The sequence below is a fragment of the Lepidochelys olivacea genome (genome assembly GCF_965140295.1).
Source record: "Lepidochelys olivacea isolate rLepOli2 genome assembly, chromosome: 24".
NCBI lineage: Eukaryota > Metazoa > Chordata > Testudines > Cheloniidae > Lepidochelys > Lepidochelys olivacea.
The window spans coordinates 15,610,653-15,633,744 of record NC_140434.1 but is presented as its reverse complement, the minus strand read 5'-3'; the positions used below and the strand labels follow the sequence as shown (position 1 = coordinate 15,633,744).

The window sequence follows — 23,092 nt, the reverse complement described above, 5'->3', positions numbered from 1 at the left end:
TGTTTATATGCATAATCTGAACATGCACAGTTACATGCCAGAGCAAGGAGTCGAACCCAGGAGTCCTGCCTCCCAGGCCCTCACCCTGCTTTAACCCACTAGACCCGACTCCCCTCCCAGAGCTGGGGATATAATCCAGGAGTCACAAGAACAGCCATACTGGGTCAGACCAATGATCCAGCTAGCCCAGGATCCTGTCTCTAACAGTGACCAATACGAGATGCTTGAGAGGGAATGAACAGAACAGGGCAATTATCATTTGATCCATCCCTTGTCATCCTGTCCCAGCTTCTGGCACACAGAGGATTAGGGACACCCACCGCATGGGGTTACATCCCTGACCATCTTGGCTAATAACCATTGATGGACCTAACCTCCAGGAACTTTAGTTCTTTTTTGAATCTCATTACACTTTTGGCCTTCACAACATCCCCTGGCAATTTTGTACCTGAAAACTTTGCCACTTTGCTGTTCACCCCCTTTTTGAGATCATTTATGACTATGTTCAACAACACAGAGCCAGGGGGTCTTTGCTATTTACCTCTCTCCACTGTGAAAACTCACCATTTATTCCTAACCTTTGCTTCCTGTCTTCTGACCAGTTAATGACCCACAAAAGGACCTTCCCCATCACCCCACGGCTTCTCGGTTTCCTTACCAACTGCTTGCAGCTCCCACAGCCACCACCAGGCAGAGCCAGTAAGTCACAAACTCCTGCCACTGCTGCCTTTCAGCCTCTGCTTTTCTATTTTTGCTGCCCAATTTTTCCCCTTTAATACTTTTTAAACAGGCACAGTCCTGCCCCCATTTGCCCCCCCGCAGAGCACTTGTTTTTCCAACAAGGTTGGGCCCAGGTGACCAGTCTCTGCCGCTCAGCCCACTTCAGAGCAGCTCCTGGATCTCTCTATTCCCAGCCGGATCAGGGGCCTGAGAGGTTGGGAAGAGGAGGGGAGCACTCCCTGTGGCACCTGCCCAGTCTCCTCCAGGATGTAAAAATTAACCCCTAGAGCCTTCAGGCATCCAGCTGAGGGCACAAATAGAGCCCAGCCACTGCCCCCAGGGCCATAGTGTGGAGGGCTCAATCCAGGGGACAAATGGCCAGGACTTCACAGCAAGAGGCTCAGGCTCTTGCAGGCAGTGCTGCTGCATTGGTCACACTTGGGGCAGCTCTCCCTTCTCCCAGCGATGGGCTCAGGGTCGCTGCATACTCAAGCAGCATTGTTCACATTGAGGGCAGCTCCCCCCTCTCAGGGCAATTGGCCCAGGCTTTGTAGACTCCGGCAGTGTCCTTCACCAGTTGCACCCAGGCAAGCTCCCCCCTCAGCGTGCAGTTCTGATTCCATCCCGTAGATGGAAGAATTGAACATGCCCCCTTCAATCCACCCAGTTGCCTCAGCCTCACCCTGGAGCAACCGAGGTGGGGTAGGCTGGGCTCGGTGTCTGGAGCCAATCCAACTCTCTGCCCCTGAGATGTGGGTGCCAATAGCTGATGCCATTTGTTCCCGCCCACTGGATCATGGTAGCTACAGTCACAATGTTGGGGTCTGTAGCCCCTCACTGTGGCTGGCTCTGTTGCCCCCTAGAAGGGAAAGGCCCCGTGTCCCATTCCCCTAATCCCCTCCCACACACATTTTTAGCTGAATTTTTTATTTTCTACAACAATCAGAAAAATCTCAAAAGCCTACCGATAAAAAAAACGGCCCAGCTTTTTGCAAAAGTATGTACAGCACCTGGGATTCCACAACTCTGCTAAAAAACATATGTAATTTTAAGACAGCTTTGAAAAAAATTAGTCTTAAAGCTTCAAAATATTTAAAAATATCCAGGGAAAAAATTTACAGTTCTGTGGACCAGCTGGGAATTGGAGCCAAATAATAGGCCAGGTCTCCAGCTGGTGTCAAGCAGACGTCGCTCAACTGAGATCAATTTATACCAGTTGAGGAGCTGGCCCAAATATTTCAACCAAATGCTATGTTAAAATTAAGGCTAAAATTTAGAGACACCCTCTTCCCCGACAAGGGCTCCAGATTTCCCCAGTAATGCCCTGCTTTTCCGTGGCAATCAGGAGCCCCTGTCCCTTGCCTGACTTGAGAAATCTCAGGCTGCACGTTGATCCAATTCATAATAAAAGCACCAGGTAGACAAGGCCCCAACTGCTTTGCTAAGCCTCGTGGCAACGGGCCAGCCAGTGTCCTGTGTGCCCTCCGAGGAAAGACGTGACCTTCTCAGATCCATGGCCTCCATCTCCTGCACTGGTGGTGCTCTAGGAAAGCGATCGGGAAGGAAAGTGGATTGCGTTTAAACCACCAAGCTCTCTCTGCTGAGGTCGGGGTTCTGGAAGGAAACAGATGTAGCAGGATCAGCAAAGAGAGGGCCCGTCTCCTGGTCACAGGCCCCCCCAGAGTTGAAATGCCTTCCAGTGAGACTCAGAGCACACCACCTGTTGAGCTGATCATAAAGATCAAGAGGTGATTTCCTCGGGGGTTGGGGGTGGTCTAAAGGCCCTTAAGTGGGAGAAAATCCAAGGCATTAGCATTACAGCTGTGAGAGTCCCAGGATATTAGCGAGACAAGGGGAGTGACGGAATATATTGGAAGCCTGCCTCCTTCACCAACACGTGCACAGACAACATGGGCCAGGAACTCAAAAAACCCCCAGGGGATTGGCTTTAAAAAAAACAAAAAAACAAACAAAACCCCACATCATCTTGGGTGCTTATTTTGCAGTCTAGTTCCAGTCTCAAAAGAGGTGGGGGAGGGAAGAGAGAGAGAGAAAAATCAGCACATGCCTCAAGATGTGAGGGGAAATGCCTCCCCAGCCCTCTTTCCCCAGCTATGAGTACAAGAAAACTGCTTTAAAAAAAAAAATCCCCGCACCAAACAATAGGAGACTTGTGATGAAACCCGAACAGGCAGCCACAACACCTGTTCAGTAGCCAATTCAGCAACCAGCCAGCCACCAGGGCTTTCTGGGGAAGGCAGAGTCCAAGAGGGACAGGACAGCAGAGCCCTGAGCCGCCCGTTGGCTTGGAGGAGTTTTGGAGTCTAGTGCTCTCAGTTATGTGGGCCCGTGTACATCCGCCTGCCCCTCTTCTATCCCCTGAAGAGAGATTTATCCTCCGGCAGTTAAAGGCTTCCTGCCCCACACATCCTGTCAAAGACCCTTACGTGGAGGAACAATGATCCTAGATCACAGCTAGATTTGTGAGCCACAGCTGCCATTCCTGACATGGATTTGCAACTTGGCACCCCCTAGAGGAGAAACGCCACGTCCCATTTGCTGCCATGCCCCACTCCTCCTCCCGAGCCAGCGCCACACTGTGGAGTGGGATGGCAGCTGGTGCCCCCTAGAGGGGCAGGGCCCTGCATCCCATCCGCTTACCCGTCGGAGCTTGCGGTCATTCTTGCCCCGGGAGGAGACCGATTCTGTTTCTGTGTAGGGTGGTGGCGGTGGGGGGAAGCCATCTTCATCCCGGTCCCTCCTGTTCCCTGATCGCGCGCTGGACCCGCTGCCCCCGTCCAGGTCCTCGCGGCTGCCGGCCCTCCCCTTCTTGCGCAGCGCCTCCTGCAGGAGCCGCCCGTCGTAGTGGCCCCTATCAAGCTCCCGTAGGTCGTCCCTGCTGCGGCTGCGCCGCTGGCCGTAGTACTCCTCCTCCCGCCAGTCGGGGGAGCTGTCCCGACGCTGCCTGCCCCGCCCTCTGCCCCGTCCCTCCGGCTGTGGGGACCAGTCACGGTCCAGGTCATCCACAGAGTGGGAGCGGGGCCGCCGGGCGTAATGCTCCTCCTCATAGCGCTCGCCCCGCCGGGGAGGGGGGAGGAGGTGGTGCCGGGCCTCACTACTCCGCCCGCTCTCCCCCTCCCCCACGTCACTGATGGGTGACATGGGCCGGGTCCGCAGCCGCCCCAGCCCCTGGCGCAGCTCCTGGCGCCGGTCGTCTTCGTGGAGGGAGCTGATCTCACTCATCACTGAGACTGGGAGGGGAAAGAAAGGGTTAAATAGGCCTCCGTGCTCTCCCCAGCGGCCAGGGCTGGCCCCGATGCCCCAGGGCAGCATTAGGGGCACTGTGCTGCAGGGAGCAGCATGGGGGCACTCTCCCCTAACAGGGCTGGTCCCGATGCCCAAGCATGGCTCTAGGGGGTGTTGTGCTGCAGGGAGCTCTTAGCATCCCCTGGGTTTCTTGCTGGGTGGAAGGAGAAGAGGAATCTACAGCCAGGAGGCTACTCACCTTTCTCCAGCTTGCCATTGGCCTGGCCCGGCCGTGTAGGGTCGAAATTGGCCAGCTCCTTCTCCATGTAATAAAGGACCCGCATGGAGTCGTCCTGCTGGTTAGCCTGGATCCGGTATCCGCTCCGCACTGCTGGGGAGAGGGGAGTGAGTTAGAGACTCCCTTAGTGCCGATCCTGTCTGGAAGGGGCAGGCACTACCAGTGAGATGCAGCCACCTCTGAGGCAAGGCAGCTAGGTACAGCTTAATAGCAATGCCTGAGATGCAGCCACCTCTGGGAAGGGGCAGCTGGGAAACAGCTGCACATAACGCCGCACAACAGCAAAAGAAGGAGAATCTCAGATCCAAGTGAATGGGGGTGGATTGGAATTGCCCAGTGTGGGATTTGGCCATTGGGTGTATGGGGCACTTACAGACCTTTAAGAATCAACATGCTAAGCAGTCTTTATGTTGATTGGTGAGCACCTCTCTCCGCACAGCGCCCCCTACCACCAGGCTGGGGCACTGGGGCCAGCACTGACTGCAAGGGGAGAGCACTCCTCCCCCCAGCAGAGCACTCCCCAGCGCTGCCTCCGACTCCAAAAGACAAGGGTGCCCTTCTGACAACTCCCTATGCCATAGGTCTCCCATCCTAGCACTGTCCAGGCCTGACTCTGCTTAGCAGCATGGCTCAGGCGGTGAAGGGGCTATAACTCGCTGCCTGAGCTGAAGGGGACACGATGAGACACAGAGGAGCAGTGCCGACTCCATCCAACAGGGGGCAGCAGTATCACCTCACCAACTCCTGTTGCTGGACTGTCATCTGCCAGGTCTCTGCTTCACAGCCTGGCTTCTCCTTACCTGAGTTCCCACCACTATCGGTATCCCGGAGCAGGGGCACCTGGGAGCTGTTCCCACCAACTACAAGGAAATCAAGAGAGATTAAGGACATCAATAGTTTCAGCCTTGCGGCTCGGTGCCATGATTTCCCCTCTATGCGCCCTAGTCCTGCAAGTCCCAGCGCTGCAGGATCAGGGCCCATAGTTCTACCATTATTTATTTATAATCTGGTAGAACCCATTGTGCCAGGTGCTGCCCAGACGCAGTGAGACACAGTCCCTGCCCCAGCTGAGATCGGGGCCCCGTCGTGCCAGGTGCTGCCCAGACACAGTGAGACACAATCCCTGCCCCGCAAAAGGAGTCAGCTGAGCACCATAACTATGTAACTAGGACTGGGCATGCTGCTATCCAGCTTACATCCTACCCTCAGGATAGCCACGGGTGATGTAAATCAGCATAGACTCCAGTGGAGCTGCAGCCAGTTGGCAGACCCCCAGCTGGGGTCACTGACTCCAGCACAGTCCCTATGGTGGGAACACATAATTGACACAGAATGCAAAGTTACCGGAGCTGGCTCTGTCATACTCTGCCCCATAACCGTTGTACATGGGGCCCATGGGGATCATGGGGGCAGGAGGACCTAGCTTCCCGGGGTTTGGGTGGGAGTAGATACTGGGGGCAGCGACACTCTGAGCGTAAACACTGGGGACGCCGGCAGTGGCAGCTTTTCCAGCGGTGTAGACTGAAAAGAGAAAGCAGGGGAAGTTTGAGGGATCGGAACATGCAGATCAGCAGAAGTAGCCCCATTGCAGGACCTCCCCAAACTGCCCTCCCAGCATCAGGGAGAGAACCCAGGAGTTTGGTTCCCAGCCCCCCCCCCCCCACTAGACACCACTCCCCCCGCAGAGCTGCAGACAGAACCCAGGAGTGCCCCCCGCCCACTCCTTTTGTCAGTTTGTCGTGCAGCAGGAGACAGAGGAGAGAACTCACGAGCTTCTGGGCAGCAGCACCTCTCAGGGCAGCAGGGGCACCGGACATAGCAGCAGCAGGTGTGGGGACAGCACTGGCACCAGCAGATGCCGAAGAGGAGGAAGAGGAGGAGGAATCCCAGCACCACCAGGACGACGAAGAGCCAGTCTGCGAAGAGGGAGAGGTTTCTCATTATAGACTCAGTCGCCAACTGAACCCACCCAGCGGATTGGCATCAGGGCCTCCCTGCCCTGGGGACACAGAGGCATACACCAAGGCCAAAGTTTGACCTGGGGCTTTGGGTTCGAGACACCCTAAGAGGGGCTGATTTACAGGAGGCCCCGTGGGAAACAAACCAGACCAACTGGGAGACAGCAGGGCCTGGTGGAAAATACCCAGTTCTATTCCTAGCTCTGCCAGTGGCCTGCTGGGTGACTTGGACACATCAAGGCTCTGTGCCTCAGTTTCCCCTTCTCTAAAGTGGGGATTATGATCTTGACCACCTTTGTAAAGATGTGCGAATGGAGCATGCTCTGAAGGAGCTAGGCATTACTATTAGGTGGCATCTGGAGTTAGATGCACAAAAATCACCATGGGAACTTGCATAGATTTCAAGGCCCAGACAGGACCATTCGGCCCTGCTGCATAGTCCAGGCTGAGAACCTCCGCCAGCAATTTCTGCCTGCAGCCCAGATCTGGGGTTGAGCAAATGCACCCTTAACTTCGCCCTTTTTGTAGATTTCAAGCCCTGATCTGGTAGTTGAGCTAGGGAGGAGCTTAGAGAGATGCCTGATCTCAGTGGAAAGACTCCGAGGGCTGGAGAATCTGCCCCGTCCCGGGAGCAGTCGTCCCCAGGGTTAATTCTGCCCCCTGGGGAAAAATCTGCCCTTATTTCCACTCTGGATTTGTCTTACTTCATCCCCCAGCCATCAGATCTTGGTCGCCTTTGTATGCTAGGTTAAAGAAGTGGTGTATACAAAACAGAGCCAGTCAGTGGGTGATTAGCCTGCGGAACTCATTGCCACAAGATACTGTTGAGGCTAAGAATTTAGTAAGATCCAAAGAGGGAGTGGATGTTTGGACAACCTTGGCAAAGCCCTTGACGGCATTTGTTTAACACAGAAAAGTATGAACACTGCATGCAATCCACTCCAAAACTCCAGGGAATGTTTTAGGCATCCATGGGTGGAACCCTATTGATTTTGGGGAGAAATCAGAAGTCCAGAAGGGGGAAAACGGAGGCCCCAGGGGCCCCAGCATCCGATTAGCAAAGATACAGTTTCAAGCAACTCTGCAATGGTCTATAAATGAAGGAACCAGTTTCTGGTGCCATTAACACCTTCAGGCATAACTCCCCTGCCCACAGCTCAGTGTCCAGATGCAGTTTAACATATAGATACCCTGCATGACTTGTCTCCCAGACAGCATGGTTGGGAACACACTAGCTCCTGGCATGGGGGGGGGGTGGGGAGAAATCATGGCGGGCACAGAGTCCTTGGCATGGTGAGGTGGAAGGAATCCCTGAAATAGCATGCAGATAAATACATTGAAGAGTGTGAGATGCTTAGATAGGACAGTGATGGAGGCCAGGCAAGCAGATCACCACCATGGTCTGTCTGACCCCCCCCATCAGGCCTATATCTTGTAGTCTGAAAGGAAGATGGGGTCAAGTGGGTTAGAGTAGAGGGGGATGGGAAGGGGCTAGGAGCCAGGACTCCTGGGTTCTATCCCTGGCTCTGGAAGGGGAGTAGGGTCTGGGCTGGGAGGCAGGGTACATACTCAACTCTGCTCTGTGCCCTACCACAAGGAGAGCATAATCTAAACAAACACCAGGAGATGTAGAGTTCAGGCTCTGGAGCAGGGGTGGGCAAACTTTTTGGGCTGACGGCCACATCTGGGTAGGGAAATTGTATGCAGGGTTGGGGTGTGTGAGGGAGTGCGGGGTGTGTGAGGGGGTGCGGTGTGCAAGAACGGGCTCAGGGCAAGGGGTTGGGTGCAGGAGGGATGCGAGGTGCGATGGGGGTTCAGGGCAGGGGGCTGGGGTGCAGGAGAGGTGTGAGGTGCAGGCAGGGAGTTGGGGGACAGGGTGCAGGAGGGGGTCGGGCTCTGGGGTGGCAGTGGCACGGATCGGGGCCAGGGTAGGCTCCCTGCATGCCTGCCCTGGCCAGCGGCCGGAACCATGTCCCTGCGCGGCCCGGGGGAGGGGAGGGGAGGTGAGGTGTGTGTCTGCACGCACTGCCCTTGCCACACCTCCAGGTACCTCCCCTGAAGCTCTCATTGGCCACGGTTCCCCATTCATGGCCAATGGGAGCCGCGGGGGGCAGTGTCTGGAGGCCAGGGCAACGCACAGAGCCCTCTGCCCTCCCGGGCCCAAGGGACGTGGTGGCAGCCACTTCTGAGAGTGGCGTGGGGCCTGCGGCACCACAGGAGGCGGTCCCGCGGGCCAGATCCAAAGCCCTGACGGGCTGTAGTTTGCCCACCCTTGCTCCAGGGGGACTTTCACCTTGAGTCTGGCCCCTTTGAGGCTTGCACTAAGGAGTAAAGCCAGGTCAAAAATATTCCATCAGGACAGTTTTCTGTCAGAAAATGCCACATTGATGAAATCAAAGCGTTTTGCAGGAAGATACCAATTTCGTGTAAAGTACTGCTGTTCAGACTTGTTGTGTGTTATATAAGCCTCTGGCCCCCAACCAAATGAAATATAAACACTGAAACAAAGTGCTTTGATACGGTATTTTTGGCATTCCGCCCCCAACTTGGGGAGACCGGAGCCTGTCAAGATCCCACCCCGAATTCGGAATATCGCCATTTCCGTTCTGCAGGAAATGCGTTTCCACCAGCACTATCAAAGAATTCCATGGGGCACCCACAGCACTGTCACCCGCTGCGGGACAAAACCAGAACTGGATGATATTACCTAGAAATCGATAATTATTATGAGGTAATTACTTAAGTATTACAATAGCGCCCAGCACCCCATGCTGAGCACTGTACATTTTTATCGCTATTAGGTTTATTATGGTAGTAGTTAGGAGCCCCGCTCTCGGACCAGGACCCCATTGTGCCAGGCGCTGTACAGACATGGAACAAAACCTCTCCGAAAGAGCGAATTAAAGCCCCTTTAGCTACTTCTCTCCTCCCACTGGCTCACATCCTCCTAGCTCTGCCTCAGTCATGATCCAAGAGTAATGTTCACTGCATAAAAGTTAAGTGGTGGCATAATTTCCCCACCCTGCCAGCCCCAAATCTAGCAAGGCAAGTACCTTCCATGTGCCCTATCTGAAAGCCTGGTAAAAGCTCCGAGACTTCAGATGATTTGCCTATGGGACAGAGAGACAGACAGTTACTAGAGATATAGGTGAACGCCGTAATGGCAAGCAATTTGAAGCCAACTGTGCTATAAAGGGTGGAGGTGGGGATAGCAAGCAGCGCACTGGCCCAGGTGGGCATTCAAACTGGCACCCGAGTGGTTGGTGCTTTAGAGAGCTCACTCACAAAGGGAAGAAATTAAAAAAAAAAAAAAGATTTCGGCTGTAGCTACAGCCAGGTAACCCTGCCAGTCAGGTAGATCATCAATGATTGGGCCCTGCCATGTGGGCATTTGGTGCCTGGAATGGAGGAGAGACTGAACTCCTCTTTTTCCACTTATCTAGCAGCAAATCCTCAAGCCAGGCTTTCAAACTTCACGGCTGCAGTGTCTGACTCTTGCCGCAGCAAGATTTGACGCGGCCATCCGGGCAGTCTCTCATATCCTACAGGAGTGAAGTGGAGCCAGATGCTACATACTCCAGCAGAGAACCAAAGCCAGGGTGGGTTTGGCCACAGATCCACATGGTCCTGTTCTCCAGAACCCGCAAGCTGAATCTAAGATGGATTTGGCTGTAGATCCACTATGTTCTCCAGGGCCTCCATAACAGGATCCATAACAGTTTGGACCAACGGCACATTATCCAGAGCACCAGAGACAACTCCATCCTCCTCTCCAAATGCCTCTCTCTGACCTCAGCCTCCGGGCTCCCATCAGCGCCAATCCCTTTGCCCAACTAGTCTTGCTCCCCTCTCCCTGTGGCCCCTAGGGTCTCTGTCTCCAATCTAGCCAGCACCCCCTCTCCCTTCCAAGCAGTCCACCCCCTCCTGTTGTGCCATGGTGGCTCTGGGTGGGGTGCTGGGCGAAGGCCTCGCCTTCTGGGTGGGATGATGGTACCTGTGCCTGAACAGCCATCCAGCCAAGACACCTCTTATCCCCACAATGGCCGAACCTATGAGCACAAGAGTGCTAGGGGCAGGTGGGCTCTAGGATAAGGACGTTTGGGGCAGTCAGGCCACTGCAAAGGGATATCTAAGTGGGGTGATGGGAGGTTACAGAAGACAACTCCTTTCAGATCAGGGCTCCCCAGGCACAGCTGTCCTGAGGGAGGCCCCCAGGACGGAGGCTACTCAGTAAGGGTGCCGGAAAAGCATCTCCAGACCCGGCAATATTTTGCCCACCACTGAGCTCCTTTGCATCACTGCATTTCCATTCTACAGAGAGAGGGGGATGGATGTGCCTGCTGAGATACAAGCCAGGAGTCCTGACTCCCAGCCCTCACCCGGCAGATCTCCATGGATGAGCTGTTCAGCACTGCTACACCCACACAACTGAGTGCCAGCCTCCTTTGCTGTCCCCTATGGCAGGGAACCGTGGCACTGCTCATGGGAGTGACACACTGGGATCAGTGACATAACCCTGGAAAAACGCAACAGGATCAGAGTAATTCCAGGGCTAATTACTATTAGGTCGTGGAGTTCCAGTGCCCAGAGGGCTGCTCTCTGAATGTTGAAACAGACAGGACATTTGGGGAGAAGAGCACGATCAGCACAAAAAGCTCCTGATTCCCAACAAACTAGAACAGCCAGGCATAGAACCCAGGAGTCCTGTTTCCCAGGCACCCCCTTTAACCCATTAGACCCCAATCCCCTCACAAAGCAGGGATAGAACCCAGGAGTCCTGGCTCTCAATTCCACACACCCTCCTACCCCCCGCTTCCCCCCAAAAAATCCATTAGACCTGGGTTCTATGCCTGGTTTGGGGAGGGAAATGAGGAGTCCTGGCTCCCAATCCCCTGCTCTAACCCACTAGGTCCCACTCCCCCAGGGATGGAACCCTGGAGTCCTGGCTCCCAGCCCCCTGCTTTAATGCACTAGAGTCCGTATCCCTTTCAGAACCCGGGATAAAACCCACTGCAGAATACAGAATTCCTTTTAGCTCCAGCAGGTAAGCTAGCTTCTAACTCCCATACCTCCTGTTAGCAACCAGGTCAGGAGAAAGACAGTAAATTTATGAGACGGGCGGCAGGGAAGAAGAGACGCTTCAGGAGATTTGGTGGGAGGGGCGTGTGGAAAGTCACATCTTACACCAGCTGCGAGTGCTACTAGGTAGTGCTGCATGATGGTTGGCATTGTGACTGGGAGTCAGGACAACTAGGTACTATTCCCACCTCTGCCAATGACCTACTGCGTGAAATAGGCAAGTCACTTGGCCTGCAAGCATCAGCTCCCCCTTCCACTCTTTGTCTCGTTGCAAATTCTTTGGGGCAGGGACTGTCTCTCGCTGTATGGGTAGCGCCTGGCACAACGGGGCCCCAATCTCAGCTGGGGCAGGGACTATTTCTAGATATGTGTCCGTGCAGTGCCCATTGCAATGGGGCCCCAATCTCAGCTGGCACTATTGTAATGTTAATAATGAAGTGATTGCTCTTTAGGAAGCTAGGCCAGCTGTGCTGGACAGACACGCCAGCTCACAGATGACACTGAATGGGAAGGAGTTAATTGAAAATAGCAGAGAAGACAGAAGTTAATACAAAGGGACTGTTGGAAAAATCTTCTTAGTTTCTGCTCCCTAAGTCTCTTTGTATTAACTCCTGTCCTCTCTGTTATTTACCTGACTGGGAGGTTGAAATTCCTGTTTGCGGAGCAGTGCAAGCAGCACAGAGAGGAAAGGGTCCATGAGGAAGATGCCGTGGGGCAGAATCGGAAAGGCCCCGGGGATGAGGAAGGGAGGCAGGAGCTGTGTAAGAGCAGGACAGCACTGCCCTGGGTGGGCTGCAGGAGTCACCGCTTCCCCTTTCTGGTTACCCTCTTCCTAGCCCAAAATGCTGCTAATGCCTCTGATTGGTGCTGCTGTTACTCTGCTCCAAAAGCCACCGTCGGGGAAGTTGGGCACTGGGCAGAGAATGGCACGCACCGATTTACCAGCAACGTGTGGAAAGGGAAGTAGCTGCCTAATCTGGCCCAATATCTGCCCCTGCCCAGCCCCATGCGCCAATCTCCGACCCTTGCTGCCTTGGAGCAGAGTGGTGAGCCCATCTAGCCTGGTATCCCACCTCCTCCCCAGATCAGACCCATGGACCCATCTAGCCTGGCATCGCATCTCCGACAGCACCCCCCAAACCCCAATAGAACATCCCGCTCCCCACCTGTTTGTGTCCAAGTCCTGGCCACTTACCCAGCACGATGAGCTCGGCGTAGGCCTCGTTGTTGCCCTGCAGGTCTTGTGAAGAGGTAACGGTGCAGTAGTACACGCCGCTGTCGCCCCAGGCTGTCTGGTCAATGCTGAGGTCGGCATCTGCAGGGGAGACAGATGAAGGCAAAGCTGGAGACACCAGAGCCAGGGCAGGAGAATCGGAGTCACAGGCTAACATGCAGGAGGGGTCTCCAAGCAGGAGAGCCAGTGCACCAACAAGGCCTTTCAGCATAGTCTATGCAAAGGTAGTAGTGTCCAGGGGTTACAGCACAGAGCCAGGACTCCTGGGTTCTATCCTCAGCTCTGGGAGGGGAGTGGGGTCTACTGGGTTAGAACTGGGGAGGCTGGGAGTCAGGGCTTCACATTATTGATAAGATACCAGCCAACTGGACAGTATTTAGAGAAACAGCCACAAAAATGGAGGGGGTCCCTGGGGGAGGCTCTCTGGCCTGCGCTGTGCAGGAAGGCAGACTGGATGGGCATGATAGTCCCTGCTGGCCTCTGTGATGTGGGGGGCAGGAGGGGAAATGTATGAATTATCCAGGGCTCATGGGACCAAGTTATGCAGAGAAATTAAAAGCAGAATACTCCCTGCAGGGCTAAACGGCTGCAGCCCCCACCTGCTGATCTCGAACAATGGCACTTCCACCAATTGAGGGCTTTGAAAACCGAAATGAACACTAAACCCTCAAGTATGCACGCAAGCCACCATGCCCTGCTGTCAGGAACAGGCTGGAGTAGCAGGAAGCCAGAGAACAAGCCCTTTTGATCTCAGCAACCCAGTGGCAGAGCTGAGACTGGAATCCAGGTATCCAGAGTCCCGGCCTGGGCAGCTTTGGGACAAGATTTTTCAGAAGTGGGTAATGATTCTGGGCCTGGATTTTCAGAACGTGCCGACTTCCCAAAAAAGAAAAGAAGAAGTCAGGTCTCTGTAAGGAGTCCCACACAAATCACTAGTTGCGTCTGAAAAATTTCAGCCCAATGTACAATGATCCCTCTAATTTTTTACATGCGGAATGAATTTTATGTGCACCAGTATGGAGGTGATGTGCGGCGTGGGTGGGACTGAGGGGTTCGGAGTGTGGGAGGGGGCTCAGGGCTGGGGCAGAGGGCTGGCATACAAGGGTGTGAGGGTTCCAGCTGTGGGTGCAGGCTCTGGGGTGTGGCCAGGGATGAGGGGTTTGGAGTCCTGGCTGCCCCAGGGCTGCAGCGAAGAGAGAGAGAGGAGTTCTCGCAGCCCTCTCTCACCACGCTGGGGCAGAGGCACCTCTTGTCTGCCGCAGGAGTCCCGGGGCTGGGGGAGAGGCACCTCTTGCCCCTGCGCAGTCCTTGATAGCCTGCTATGTGGCCACATGGCTTAGAGGAAACTTAGCCTGGCTGTGTGGTGTAGTGGATAGTGCGCTAGACCGGGGGTTAGGACACCGGGGTTCTATCCCCAGCTCTTGCCTTGACCTCAGACATGCCACTTCACCTATGCCCAAGATCTTGTATATTGTTGGTTTTAGGACCTGAACCATGAGTCAGTTTTGACAAACTTGGTCTAGGATTTTGCTGCATGCCCATTAGATCATCTTGTATTTTGGCCGGACGTCTCCTCTCATCTGGCCTCCTGTATAACACAGGCCAGGGACTTTCACCCTGTTACCCACAGATTGTGTTGGACAAAACCATCTTCCAGAAAAGCCTCCAGGCTGGATTGAATGACCCCAAGAGATGGACAATCCACCACTTCCCTGGGGAAGTCATAAGGGTTAATCACCCTGGCTGTTAAATTTGCCCTTCCTTTCTACTTGAAGCGTGTCTGGCTTTAACTTCCATATGTTGGTTCTTGTTCTACCATTCTCCACTAGACTGAAGAGCTCATTAGTACCTGGGATTTTCTCCCCACGAAAAAAATCAAATCACCCACTGATCTTCTTTTGGACAAACTGAAGAGATCAAACTTTTTCATTCTCTCACTCTCAGGCCTTTACTCCAGCCCTTGGATTATTTTTGCAGCTCTTCTATACACCCTCTGCAGTTTTTCCAACATCCTTCATAAAAAGCGCACCCCAGAGCTGGACGCAGCCTTCCAGTATCGCTCTCCCTGATGCCAGCAAGCTTTTTACACTTTATAAACAAGCAGTGTCCTCAGCTGCTCCAATTCACTGAGTGATGCTGAAATCTGGGATCTGTGACATCAAACGATCATCATAAAATCCAGCCACAACACCTAGCAGCCTAACTAGGACATAACTAGAGTCCTGAGCTAATTGGTTCAATTCTGCTGACCTGCATCTTCAGCCACAGTTTCAATTAGATTGACACTTCCTGTCCCAAATGGTAATTAAACCTTTGCAAAGCACTGCAAGGATGGAAAGTGTTATGTAAGGGAATCATTAGAATTGTGATCAGCTGTAATTAGGGTTATGACTTAACTGTTGGGTACTGCTGTTAGCCAATTGCAGTGTTCCACCCCTGAGCTGGCTGCACTCTGGTAGGGGGAAGTGATCCAGAGTTTATAAGCACAAGACTCTAGATGAGTGTTAGAAACTGAAGATTTTTGCTGCATGAATCACGCACCAGTTTAGCCAGGTTACAACAAAGCTGCTGTTATCACAGAAACGCCTCCGGGTAAGACAACACAAAAAGAAAAGGCATGATAATTTAACAGAGTTTGGCTGGAGACAGTTGAAGCACAGCTCCAGTTGGTTTTAGACACATGATCACAGGGAAAAGAGTTTTGCTGTGGACTTTTGACCCACCATAATACAATGCGGTTGATTTACATTGTGAAACTACAGCAAAAGCAGTAGAACCTGAAAATATTTGTATTGGAGTAGAGCCAACCGATATCCAGGCCCCATCATGCCTGGCACTGCTGAGATGCAGTCCCTGCCCCAGCTGAGATCCAGGCCCCATCATGACAGGCGCTGCCCAGACACACAGCAAGAGACCGTCCCTGTCCCAAAAAGCTTCCAATAAAACTACACAATGGCAGGTTTTTTATCCCCAGATGGGGAAACTGAGGCAGAGGGGAAAGGACTTTTTTTCCAAGGTCACAAGGAGTCCATGGCAGAGATGGGAATTGAACCCAGGAGGCCTGAGTTCTAGTCTGTGCCTTAATCACAGGACAGCATCCCTCTCCCCTTCCTGATGGAGCTCAGAGCATCTGACACCAGAGCACTCAGCTTAACCTTAACCAGATACTGCTGTTCTGATACCCAGGCGTGGGTCACTGCAGGGCTATGAGTGGTTAGAGCTGGAACAGGACCCAGGAGTTCTAGTCACAGATGGGGGACTCAGCACCCTCACCCTAACCCAATGCCCCAGCAATGCTATGCTGCAAAGAGCTGGGTGGGGGCGCTCTCCCAGCAGAGTCAGCGCTGGCCCGAATGCCCCAGCATGGTGAAATGTGTAACAGAGACTGTGACAGTTTGCACAATGGTTAAAGATCCCCCACTACTGTTGGAGTTTGGCCACAACGCTCCTGCTATTATAGGGAGCTCAATTCTGCCCCTCTCATCTTCTCCACCTGCTTCCGGTCATACGCAGCACTCTTTGCTACCTGCCCTAAACTCTCTCCTGTTACTGTCCACTGTTAAATATTTGTTTTGCCAAATCCCAGAGGTGGCTGCATTTCAGCACTGGGTGAGTGACACAAAAGGGCTATTAAGGAGTTGTTGCATTCCACCCCAGAGGTGGCTGCATTTCTGTGGTGGTGAACTCTCTTCCAATAGCTTAATGGCAGCACTTTCTTTTCAGAGCTCCCACTTCAGTTTCAAAGCCACTGCTGTATTAGCTCCCTCCTTCTGGAAACCACCACGCCACCGGCATAAACAGGAATTATCCGGGCCTGGAGTTAAGACACTCAACTGGGACTCAGGAGATCTGGGTTCAGTTCGTGCCCTGCCACAGGCACCCTGAGTGAGCTTGGGCATATTACATCGCTCTGTGCCTTAGTTTTCCCAAATATAAAATGGGGATAATAATCCCCGCTCTGTATCTTTAGACTGAGCTCTGTGGGGCAGGGACTGTCTCTCACTGTGTGTGTCTGTGCGGCACCTGGCACTATAGCCCCAATCTCAGCTGGGGCGGGGACTGCCCCCATTTCTCTGGCTGCTACCATAAAACACCTAATAAGCAAGCAGTACAAACGCTCTGCCCCCCGCCTCCTGCTATCCCCATCTCAGTTGGGGGATCCCTAGGCCCCACCAGAATGCACCAAATAAGCAAACACACAGCAGTCCCTCTGCCCCATATATACTGAGGGTGATGGGACACCACTCAAAAGTCCCGAGCGCTACCGTAATACACCTAATAAGAGAGTTGGGGGTTACCATGGAATACCTAATAAATGACCAGCACAAGCCCTCCACCTGGCACAGTTACTCCTGAGGGCCTTTTGCACCAAAAAATTCTGCTAATTTTTTGGTCAAATAAATGTGGAGGCACCAGCATGGCATTGGGGAGCACAGGCCACTGGCTGCACAGACGTGGGAGAGATCACTGTGCAGCTCCCACTCTGGGGCACAGACTCAACGGTGAGGCTGCACCCAACCCTGACACAGCACAAGGACTCTGCCTGCCCTAGAATCATAGAATATTAGGGTTGGAAGGGACCTCAGGAGGTCATCTAGTCCAACCCCCTGCTCAGAGCAGGACCAATCCCCAATTAAATCATCCCAGCCAGGGCTTTGTCAAGCCTGACCTTAAAAACCTCTAAGGAAGGAGATTCTACCACCTCCCTAGGCAACGCATTCCATTGTTTCACCACCCTCCTAGTGAAAAAGTTTTTCCTAATATCCAACCTAAACCTCCCCCACTGCAACTTGAGACCATTACTCCTCGTTCAGTCCTCTTCTACCACTGAGAATAGTCTAGAACCATCCTCTCTGGAACCACCTCTCAGGTAGTTGAAAGTAGCTATCAAATCCCCCCTCATTCTTCTCTTCTGCAGACTAAACAATCCCAGTTCCCTCAGCCTCTCCTCATAACTCATGTGTTCCAGAGCCCTAATCATTTTTGTTGCCCTTCGCTGGACTCTCTCCAATTTATCCACATCCTTCTTGTAGTGTGGCACCCAAAACTGGACACAGTACTCCAGATGAGGCCTCACCAATGTCGAATAGAGGGGAACGATCACATCCCTCGATCTGCTCGCTATGGCCCTACTTATACATCCCAAAATGCCATTGGCCTTCTTGGCAACAAGGGCACACTGCTGACTCATATCCAGCTTCTCGTCCACTGTCACCCCTAGGTCCTTTTCCGCAGAACTGCTGCCTAGCCATTCGGTCCCTAGTCTATAGCTGTGCATTGGGCTCTTCCGTCCTAAGTGCAGGACCCTGCACTGGTCCTTATTGAACCTCATCAGATTTCTTTTGGCCCAATCCTCCAATTTGTCTAGGTCCCTCTGTATCCTATCCCTGCCCTCCAGCGTATCTACCACTCCTCCTAGTTTAGTATCATCCGCAAATTTGCTGAGAGTGCAATCCACGCCATCCTCCAGATCATTTATGAAGATATTGAACAAAACCGGCCCCAGGATCGACCCCTGGGGCACTCCACTTGACACCGGCTGCCAACTAGACATGGAGCCATTGATCACTACCCGTTCAGTCCGACAATCTAGCCGACTTTCTACCCACCTTATAGTGCATTCATCCAGCCCATACTTCCTTAGCTTGCTGACAAGAATACTGTGGGAGACCGTGTCAAAAGCTTTGCTAAAGTCAAGAAACAATATATCCACTGCTTTCCCTTCATCCACAGAACCAGTAATCTCATCATAGAAGGCGATTAGATTAGTCAGGCATGACTTGCCCTTGGTGAATCCATGCTGACTGTTCCTGATCACTTTCCTCTCATGTAAGTGCTTCAGGATTGATTCTTTGAGAACCTGCTCCATGATTTTTCTGGGGACTGAGCTGAGGCTGACTGGCCTGTAGTTCCCAGGATCCTCCTTCTTCCCTTTTTTAAAGATTGGTACTACATTAGCCTTTTTCCAGTCATCTGGGACTTCCCCCGTTCGCCACGAGTTTTCAAAGATAATGGCCAATGGCTCTGCAATCACAGCCGCCAATTCCTTTAGCACTCTCGGATGCAACTCGTCCGGCCCCATGGACTTGTGCACGTCCAGCTTTTCTAAATAGTCCCTAACCACCTCTTTCTCCACAGAGGGCTGGCCATCTATTCCCCATGTTGTTATGCCCAGCGCAGCAGTCTGGGAGCTGACCTTGTTAGTGAAGACAGAGGCAAACAAAGCATTGAGTACATTAGCTTTTTCCACATCCTCTGTCACTAGGTTGCCTCCCTCATTCAGTAAGGGGCCCACACTTTCCTTGGCTTTCTTCTTGTTGCCAACATACCTGAAGAAACCCTTCTTGTTACTCTTGACATCTCTCGCTAGCTGCAGCTCCAGGTGCTATTTGGCCCTCCTGATTTCATTCCTACATGCCCGAGCAATATTTTTATACTCTTCCCTGGTCATATGTCCAACCTTCCACTTCTTGTAAGCTTCTTTATGTTTAAGATCCGCTAGGATTTCACCGTTAAGCCAAGCTGGTCATCTGCCATATTTACTATTCTTTCAACCCCAGGGCCCTGCCCCGCATGCCAGGTGCACCAGGGGTGGGCAGGCAGGCTCAGCAAGGCAGGATCCATGTGTGGAGGGACTTCATGAGGGGGGATCCAGGTGTGGGTTGAGAGGATTTTGCGTTGGGCAATCTGGGTGTGGGCAGCTCAGTGGGGTATCTGGGTGCACAGGGATCTGGATACAGAGGTGCTTGTTGGGGGGGGGTCTGGGTGCAATGGTAATGGAACTCCGCAGGGGAGGTCCAGGTGAAAGTGGTTGGGGCTTAGCAGGGAGGGTCTGGGTGTGTGTGGCGGGGGGGGGGGGGGGGGGGGGGACGACACACCGAACAGAGCTCAGCAGGGGGTCCGGGTGTCAGAGTGATACAGCTCAGCAGGAGGGTCTGGATGTGGGGAGCTCAGTGGTGGGGAGGTCCAGATGCTGGGGGAGTGGGATGGGGATCCAGATGCAGCTGGTTCGGACTCAGTAGGGTGGGGATCCAGGTGTAGGTGGCTCAGGTTAAGGGGGAGTGAGGCTTGTCAGGGGTGAGGGAGGCTCAGCGGGAGGGTCTGGAGAGGAGATAGTCTGGATGCACAGGGGTTGGGCAGATGGTGGAGCAGCTCCCTGTAAAGCGATCGCTCCTCAGCTGCAGGGGGAGGGATGCGTGCCAGAAGCACGGGGGGGGGGGGGGGGCGGGGGGGGGAAGAGAGAGAGAAGAAGGGAGGAAGTTTGCAGAGCTTCCTACAGCCAGAGGAGAAATCTGGGGGTGGGTTGACAGCCCCAGATGCTGTGCAAGGAAAGAGGAAGTCCTGTCCTCCCCAGGACTAGCAGCTGAGTCCAGCGCAGGGTAGGAGCCACCAGCCGAGTCTTCCCCAGTCCCGCCCCCTGCACCACAGTGATTTACCTCTCTGCCAGCTGCCCTGGGCACCCAAAACATACTGCTGGGGAGGGTCATATGACCGCTCCTGTGGCTTCCCTTTCCTTCACCATCAGAAGGCCATTTTTCCGTAGGGAAGCAAAGAAATCTGAAGGGGACACAAATTGTGCGCATGCACAGTGGCGCAGCATTCCTCCAGGAGTACACAGTGTTGTAATTCCCTGCACCCAGTGTATTACCATAATATACCTAATAAGCCCTCCACCTAGTACAATGCCCATCACACACCTAATAAGTGAGTTGCGGGGGCTACCACAACAAGCCCTCCACCTGGCACAACGCCCCCCTGGAATGCTACTTTAATCTATCTAATAAGTGATCAGTAAAAAAAACCCCTCCACCTTCCCGTGAACCTACTGTTGGTGATGGTGATCCGACGCCCCTGATAGAAGTCCCCCAGTGTCACGGCGTTGCCCTGCTTTGTAGCCACCACCCGCACTGTGCGAGTGTTGTCCTGGCACTCCACATAGGGGTTGTATCCGGGGTTGTTCTGCTGCAGCTGGTTGTTGATCTGGTTCTCCTGACTGCTGGGGTTGAAGGCATCGGCCAGGCGGCTCCGGCAGTAGGACTTATACTTCCAGGTGACTATGGGCAGCTGGGTGGATGAGGTCTGATAGTTGCACTGCAGGGTAACAGGCTGGAAGAGGATCACCACGTTGAAAGGGTTCGGCACCGTGACTTGCATCCCGTGGGCAGGGCCTGGAACAGGGAAAGGGCAGGGTCAGCTGGGCCAAGGAGGGTCAGATGGGGAAGGGGGTACGCCCCAGGCAAGTGAATGACAGAGCCAGAAAAGAACCCAGGAGTCCTGCCTTCCAGCCATTCTAACCACTAGACACCACTCCCCTCCCAGAACTGGGAGCAGAACCCAGGAATCCTGACTCCCAGCCCCCCTGCTCTAACTACTAAGCCACATTCCTTTCACTCTAGAAGTCAGATTTCCATTACAGTGGTTGACTCAGACATGACCAGACTAACTTCTCTGTCCGCCCCCTTTTGAGAGTAAACAGCCATTGAAGAGTCAAGCGTAAGAGGTCTCAAGTGAATTGCCAAGCTTTTGGACCACACTGCAGCCCCTAAAGAGTTAACATCTAATTGTTTCCTTATTACAGAGCAAATCAGGAACTCATCATCACTTGGATCACCATCACTTCCACTGGCCCATGAGCCATTCTGTGACACACCCAGCCCCTTTCTAGCCCAACAATCCCTGACCTCACTGCATTCAAAACAGGAAAGCCTGGTGCTTTTCAAAGTCATCAGTTACTAACCCACACAGCTTCAAGTCTAAAAACAGCTTAGATATCATAAAGGTGAGTGGCAGAACCGGGAATAGAACTCGGGAGTCCTGGCCCCCAACTCCTCCTCCTCCTCCAACCCACCAGACCCCCACACCCCTCCCTTCCCCGAGCTAGGAAAAGACACCAGGAGTCCTGACTCCCAGCTCTAACCACTAGACCCCACTCCCCACCCAAACCCAGGGCTAAAGCACAGGAGACAGAGTTGGGACTCTTCAGATTTATCAGGTCTCAAGCCCTCAGTGAGGAAATACAGCCTCATCTACTGTGACCCCACAGCAGCCATTTTAAAACACCCACAACACCACTGACCCCAACGCTTTCCAGGTCACGACGCCAACAACGTTCTCCGTGCACAGTATGGCATGCATTCCACTTAAAGGGCAGGAGGAAAGCCAGGGCACCAATTACACCGGAAACACGGTCATGACACCGGGGTCCACACCCCAGGGGAAGGGGGGAAATCCTGACCAGAGATATCAGCTATAGCTATCTTTTGCTGAGGGATCAGGGTGCTTTTCCAGTACCCTGCATTCACACCACCCCGCAGGGCCATGGGTAACAGAAAGCCCCTCCCTCAAGGCACATTACCCAGCAGGGAGTTTCGACAGGTGTGAGCTCACCAAGACAGGGCGGCTGCCCTTCCGGGAAGGAGGCCACACCTGTGTCTCTGGATTGGGGTGCACCCAGCGCCAGGGAGAGCTGTATGTATGTGACACAGGACACCCCGCAGTTACCTCACTTGGCGTGGGAGGCAGAACAGGTCAGCGGGCATGAAACCCAGGGTTGTGGGAAAGGTGAGGGCTGAGGAGGGAGCTATATTTGGCAGCTTCTTGTGCTACCCGTTTACCTTGGAGGGAAAAGTTAAACACACACATACAGCGCAGAGAGAGACAGGCTGGTTAGACAGAACTGGGGGAGGTGAAAGGACATATGAAGTCTCTGATCCCACTCCCCCACGCCGCTACCTGGGACCCCCGAGCTGCCCCCACCCCACTACCTGGGACCCCCGAGCTGGGCCCTGAACCGCCCCAGTAGCTCAAGGGGACCCCTATGCCAACCCCCCATGCCCACTAGTGGGGCCCCAGGCAAGGGGCAGCCCAGGGACCCACACTAACCCTGCCCACATCCACTAGGGGGGCAGCCTAGAGTCTCCCCCACTCCAACTAGTAGGGCTAAGAGCACACCCAGACTGGGGGGGGGGGGGGGAGACGACCAGCTCAAGGACCCACACCAACCCCCTCCCCCACGGGGGCACAGCAACCCCCACCCTGAGGGAGCCACAGCTGGGCGGCGCTAATCCCCCTCACACCTCTCCCCTCCAATCAGCCGTCGAGTTTCTCCCTTCCCGCCCCCTGTAGCTCGGGGCAGGAGACCCCGCAGAGCACAACTCCCCCTCAGAGGAGGGTGGCGGGGCGAGGAGTATGGCGGTGCCGTCGCTCGCTCTCCGGGCAGGGACGTTACCTGAGACCCATGCGCCGACCAGGAGCCACAGCAGAGTCCGCAGAGCCAGCTGGGGTCCCCGGGTCTCCATTCCCGCCTCCCACAAGCGACACAGGCCGGGCTGATTCGCCCGCATCAGGCTCCCCCTTCCCGCCAGAGGGGGAGGGGCGCTGCCCGCTTGATTCGGCCGCGTCCTACTCCCGCTGGATTCGCCCGTCCGCTCCGCGCGTCTGTCTCCAGCGCAGGTGCTGCAGCCTCGCCCAAGAGGCGGGACGTACCACTTCCTCGCGGGAGTGGGGGGGGGAAGAGAAATACCTCCCTCCTGCGCAGCAGCCCCTCAGGCGTGGGCT

General features: G+C 54.0%; 1 protein-coding gene across 4 annotated transcripts; it reads right to left on the bottom strand.

Moving 5' to 3' along the window:
• Nucleotides 1-1,633: 1,633 nt before the first annotated feature.
• Nucleotides 1,634-23,010, bottom strand: LSR (lipolysis stimulated lipoprotein receptor). 4 transcript variants are annotated; one of them, XM_084613758.1, is made up of 10 exons: nucleotides 22,764-23,010; nucleotides 20,362-20,703; nucleotides 12,497-12,616; nucleotides 9,276-9,332; nucleotides 6,034-6,180; nucleotides 5,609-5,785; nucleotides 5,065-5,124; nucleotides 4,226-4,357; nucleotides 3,382-3,971; nucleotides 1,634-2,334 (listed from the first exon to the last, which is right to left on the bottom strand). In XM_084613758.1, the coding sequence occupies exons 1-10, from the start codon at nucleotides 22,876-22,878 to the stop codon at nucleotides 2,299-2,301; spliced, it is 1,776 nt and encodes a 591-aa protein (XP_084469884.1). In that variant the 5' UTR covers nucleotides 22,879-23,010; the 3' UTR covers nucleotides 1,634-2,298. The 4 variants fall into 4 exon arrangements, with proteins under 4 accessions (XP_084469884.1, XP_084469885.1, XP_084469886.1 ...); XM_084613759.1 differs by having other exon boundaries at nucleotides 1,635-2,334; nucleotides 4,226-4,354; nucleotides 22,764-23,009; XM_084613760.1 differs by lacking the exon at nucleotides 9,276-9,332 and having other exon boundaries at nucleotides 1,635-2,334; nucleotides 22,764-23,007.
• Between the last annotated feature and the right edge of the window lie 82 nt (nucleotides 23,011-23,092).